Below are 6,000 nucleotides of genomic sequence, written 5' to 3' on the forward strand. Positions count from 1 at the left end.
ATCACTGCAAGGTGAAGAGTTCAATTATGATGCAACTAGTAGATCATGCTCAGCAACAGGTACTTCTAGATCTGTACCGTACATAAATATATAAATATGTGTGTGTGTGTGTGTGTGTGTGTGTGTGTGTGTGTGTGTGCGTGCGTGCGTGCGTGCGTGCGTGTGCGTGCGTGCGTGCGTGTGTGTGTGTGTGTGTGTGCACAAGTGAGAGAGGACATTCTCACATAGACAAGGGGAAAAGTGATGTGAGAATCATGTTCTTTGATTTCTCAAGTGCTTTTAACACCATCCAACCCCTCAGACTGGGAGATAAACTCTTGCAGATGGGTGTGGACGCTCACCTGGTAACCTGGATTACAGATTACCTGACCGAGCGACCACAGTTCGTCAGACTGAAGAACTGCCTCTCTGACACTGTGATCAGCAGCACCGGAGCGCCACAGGGAACTGTGCTCTCTCCAGTCCTGTTCACCCTGTCCACATCTGACTTCCGCTACAACACCGAGTCATGCCACATGCAGAAGTTTTCTGATGATACTGCAATTGTGGGGTGTATCAGGGACGAGCAAGAGGAGGAGTACAGGACCCTGGTGGAGGACTTTGTGCAGTGGTGCAAATTCAATCACCTTCAACTTAACACCTCAAAGACCAAGGAGATGCTGGTGGATTTCCGAAGGTCTAAGCCCGCTCTGCTACCAGTCTCCATTGATGGGGTCAATGTGGAGGTGGTAAGCACCTACAAGTATCTGGGTCTCCACCTGGACAATAAACTGGACTGGTCAGCCAACACTGATGCACTCTACAAGAAAGGACAGAGCAGGCTGTACTTCCTGAGGAGGCTGCGGTCCTTCAATGTGTGCAGCAAGCTCCTCAGGATGTTCTATCAGTCTGTTGTGGCCAGCGCCCTCTTCTATGCAGTGGTATGCTGGGGAGGAAGCACAAAGAAGAGGGATGCTGGGCGACTTGACAGGCTGGTAAGGAAGGCTGGCTCTGTAGTGGGAGCTGAACTGGAGTGCATCACTTCAATAGCTGACAAAAGGACCCTAAACAAACTGATCAACATCTTGGACAATGAATGTCATCCGCTCTACAGCACTATCAAAAACCAAAAGAGCTTGATCAGCTGGAGACTTCGCTCACTGCCATGCACAACTGAAATGAGGAAGTCATTTGTTCCTAGGGCCATTGAACTGTTCAATGCCTCACTAAAGGGGAGAGGAGAGATAGACTTCTCTGCTTAGTCTGTCTGCCTCTCCACCCTCTCCACGTCCATGTTTTTTGAGTACTGACTGCCCACTACTGCTTACTACTGTTTTACTATTGTACACAGCCTAATGTTTCACTACTGTTTTACTGCTACACTGTTACCTCAACCCGTTCTTGCACTGAATTAGTTTTTATTTTACCTTGTTTACATTACACTTTACTCTCCTATTTGACTATATTATTTATGCTGGTCTCTAGACCCTACTGTTGCACTGTTGACTAATGTTGGACTACTTTTTGCACCTTCACCATGACACCCACTCTCTTGAGCACCTTGCCAGGCACACACAACTAAGGACTATGGTTGGACTACTGTTTGCACCTTCATCACGACACTCACTCCCTTTAGCACCTTACCAGTCCTGGCCCTGTCACTACAAGCGTCTTATGCTTGAACACCCTCAAGCACACTGGACTTTCTTAATTTAACTTATATAGTGTATTTAGTATTTAGTTTGTTAGATTCTTATCTTATCTTCTACTGACTTTATTGTACAGTTGAGTTTAGTTATATGTTTATACTTATACTAATGTTTACCATTTCTGTTGTAAGTGCATGTTGTGTGTTATGTCTCTACGCTACTGAGACCCTTGAATTTCCCCTTGAGGATCAATAAAGTATCTATCTATCTATCTATCTATCTATCAAATCACTGTTTATGCTATTTGTAACAAGCTTTATAGCTTTATGTAAAAGTGTCTCTACAAACCAATCGTAATATTTTCAGTGTTTTATTTTTTTGTATATGATAACAAATGTAATTGTTTGTCTTAAATGGGTTAATATAACAGAATATACTCGATCGTGTATTATCTTTTTTTTCTTTTTTTTCCCTTATCTACATATGATTAAAATCACCTGCAAGCTGACTCTTGTAATACGGCATTGGCTTTACTGATTACTTCCTAATTAGAGATTTGGAACAGCACCGGTCGCGCACACTTAATTACACAGCACACATGGTTCAGTTCTTCTGGTAATTTTGCCAAGCAGGAGCTGATTTTATATCCCATCCAGTACCATGTTGCTCAGTGACTGTAGGCATGTGGGGATGATGGGTTCTTTTTTTTCTCACAGACAAAAATGTGCAATTTTCTTTCTTGTTTAGAATCTTTTGATCTACTCATGTCAATTGCTTATAATCAGCCTTTTTGCAGTATACTGTGTGCTATATGTAGAAAGTCTCAAAACTGTGATTATTTAAGGACTGATTTGTAAAACAGGTTGCCCGGAAGAAGGGAAAGTCAGCGATCATGGATGCAGAAACCTGTTCAGTGTTTTCCAAGGATGCATGCGGCTCATCCACACTGGCGACCAGGAGGTGGACCTGATCAAGGTGCAGCAGATGTCCCTTGGAAACTTCAGCGATTTGCAAATGGACATCTGCGGAATCATTGATCGGTGAGTGCAGCGGCTGCAGCCGCTGTCTCTTCCCCATTAACCAGCTTCCTGGAGATAAACTCAATTCTCTCCGCAGAACTGCTGCTACCAGATAATATGTGCTGTTCTCAAGCAGAATGGCCTCAACAAAGACAAACATGCAAGAGATTCCACTAATTAAACATTTTTTTTTCCCTTTGTTAACCCCAATCTGATCTATAAAAAAATAATTCCTTGCCTTGGTTGTAAATTTAATTCACTGAAAGTTCACTAGGTGTTTTGAAGTAGTTGTCACTGGTTGACTGAGTTGCTATTCATCGCTGTAATGCAGGATAAAACAACAGGCTTTCTCTGATTACTTCATTTCATAGATATTGTGTCTCATCAAACTATATCATGACATTTTCTGTGGAAGTGATGTACTTTGACAACAGAATATATTTGCCTTGTGCGCCTATGAAAACTCAAAAGAATGCACTATCCAAGTCTTTCACTCCGAAGAAGACTCAGCCATAACCACTCTCTCTATGTCCCTGATGAAATCCTCTGATATTGTGCTACAGAGACCATACTCTGGGAAATAATCATCGTGACACTCCCCAGTAGTGTTATAGTTTATTACGTTTTGAAGTGTTGACATGCCTCAGAGTCGCATTTCAACCTGAGGCCTTCATCAGTCCCCTGGTCCAAGTTGTCATCGTATTTGTTCTCTGCTCTGCACTCAGCCAGTCTGACCCCTGTCCCCATGCATTCAATTTGTCCTTTGCTCATAACTTCTGTCCATAAATACAAATGAATGGATCATACAGGTTTTCACACTGATCTGTTTATCCACCAATATGCATCTGAGCCTTTTTAGTTCCAAACCCAAACAAATGCACAAAAAAGGTGTCAGTAGGTAGGTGGATGTTATTGAATGATATGTTAGTCCTTTTCTACATATGACTGATGCAGCTGTCAAGTACGCTGACCCTGTAGAGAACAAATCAGTAGACTGATCTCATTATGAAATAGAGCGTGTGAACTCCTCCTTCTGCTACACCCGCTACCATACCCCCACCCCCAACCATACACCCACCCCCTCCACCCAAACGAGTATCTTCCGCAAATCTCGCCTTGCCAAAACCCGAGCATGGGTTTCTCTACTGCTTGCTGAACTTTATAATTAGATGCATTAATGAATGTTGTTTATCGCCAGCGCTACCAAGGCCCGATTGGACATGTTTACCGCGTCGCATCTTCCTCCTCCTTATCTTCCTCATCACCACTCAACTCATCATGGCGGTGATAACTGCAAGTGCTCGTATCGCAAGTGCCAGTTTAACTCTGCATCAGCCTCTCTCTCTCTCCCTCTCTCTCCTTCATCTCTTCTCTCTCTTTCTCTCTCTCTCTCTCTCTCTCTTTCTCTATCTCTCGTTTTCCACCCTGCCCTTGAAACAGCAAAACAAATTGATTTCTGCCCATCTGACTGCGGACTCGGCTGGAGCCACAATTAATATGACAATTATCAACTTCTTCTGGCTCAGCGCAGCCCAGCCACAGCTCCGCACACAGCATACTGCACAGCCCACAGCATCCAGCCTGCAGCCTGGGCCTGTGTAATCAAGAGAGAAATGGAGGGCTTTTCGAACATCGCCGGTGCGCTAATGAACAACTCATTAAATCAGCGTAGCTCGTTGCGGTTTGATGCCCGCCCCACTGTCGCCGACACGCCACATCTTTTTTTGCTTTTCGGCCACACAGTGCTGCACGGATACCGGCTCCCTCATTCAGGGTGAAGGGGGGTGTTGTGACTTGGGGGGTATGGGGTGGAGGGGAGGTTTCGGTCTTACAACAGTGTACTGTAGCTTGCTGTAAACGATAGTTATTGGAGTCATTTTGATGAGACAAAAAATTGCTCCCGCCATTGTGTTTTTTGCCTGTTAATGTGGCTTTTCAAAACACTAAAAGGCGAAGCAGCTGGCAGGCACTGTGAATGTGAACTCCCTGTCTTGGTCTTGCAGTTATTATTGCTTCTTTGTGAGCAGAAAAAAGTTGAGGCTGGAAATCATCTCAGCAGTTCCTTTTGCTCATTAAAGCAGAGGGGAGGATATTGAGTCTGCAGGCGGGAGAGAGAGAGAGAGAGAGAGAGAGAGAGAGAGAGAGAGAGAGAGAGAGAGAGAGAGAGAGAGAAAGAGAAACAGAGAAAGAGAAAGAGAAAGAGAGAAAAAGAGAGAGGCGCAAGGGAGAGACAAAGAACAGCAAGGGACTGGGGAAAGAGAGACAAAGAACAGAGGGAGAGGGAGGAGAGAGAGAGAATAGAACAAGGGGGAAAGAGAGAGAGAGAGAGAGAGAGAGGAGCGTAGAGAAGAGAATGAAAGAGTGAGAGGGAAGAGGGAAGGAAACAGAAGGAGAGATGGGGGGAGTCAGAGAGAGAGAGAGACAAAGGAAAACAGGAAAGAAGACCAAAAGGGAGGTAAATAGAGAAGGGCAAATAGACAGAGAAGGAAGGAAAGATAACAAACAGGGATGTGGTGAGAGAGAGAGAGAGAGAGAGAGTATGAACGACACAAAGAAGGAGGGATGTGGTGAGAGAGAGAGAGTATGAACGACACAAAGAAGAAGGCAAAGGTGACTCAAAGACTATAACAAAACCAAAAGAGAGAGTGAGACGGAAAAAAACAGGAAGACTGAGACAGTAGAAGGGCAGACAGACAAGCGGGGAATGAAATGAATGGAACTCAGGCAGGGAGGAGAGAGAAGGGGTGGGGACAGGAGGGGAAGCGGAAAACGAGTGAAGGAGAGAGGGAGGGAAAAAGATGAGAGAGAAGAGAGAGAAGGCAAAGAGACAGATGTAGTGAAACCTGAGGAGGCAGTGAGCAGACTTGAAGATTCCACAGGGGGTCATTACCTCTGGAAGTCAGGCAAGGGTTTTTCACATGGAGCAGCGGGCGACTTTAACCAAGCCAAGTGCAGCATGGGATGAGTCCCCCAACACCTACACCCCCACATGGACACACATGGACACACACGCACACACACCTACACCCCCTAACACCACACACACACACACACACACACACACATACTCCTACACCCTCTAATACAACACATATGGACACACAGGCACACACACACACACACACACACACACACACACACACACATGCATGCACATACACACACAAACACCCTCTAATACAACACACACAAACACACAGGCACACACACACACACGCACACACACACAGAGAGATGCGCGCCGCACACACACACACACACACACACACACACACACAGATGCGCACACACACACACACACACAGACACTATCAATCCTTCCCCTCCTTTCTCTCTTTATCAGCTTACTCCCT

At 45.2% G+C, this 6,000-nt stretch overlaps 1 protein-coding gene across 2 annotated transcripts in view; it reads left to right on the plus strand.

Moving 5' to 3' along the window:
• Positions 1-6,000, plus strand: part of cntnap3 (contactin associated protein family member 3) — an 89,513-nt gene that overhangs the window by 50,508 nt on the left and 33,005 nt on the right. For both annotated transcript variants that reach the window (XM_042081097.1, XM_042081098.1), the window contains one exon: positions 2,491-2,668. In XM_042081097.1, the coding sequence (XP_041937031.1) occupies positions 2,491-2,668 (178 nt within the window). The remainder of the gene's footprint in view (positions 1-2,490; positions 2,669-6,000) is intronic.

Source organism: Alosa sapidissima, chromosome 23 (assembly GCF_018492685.1).
Source record: "Alosa sapidissima isolate fAloSap1 chromosome 23, fAloSap1.pri, whole genome shotgun sequence".
NCBI classification, from domain to species: domain Eukaryota; kingdom Metazoa; phylum Chordata; class Actinopteri; order Clupeiformes; family Clupeidae; genus Alosa; species Alosa sapidissima.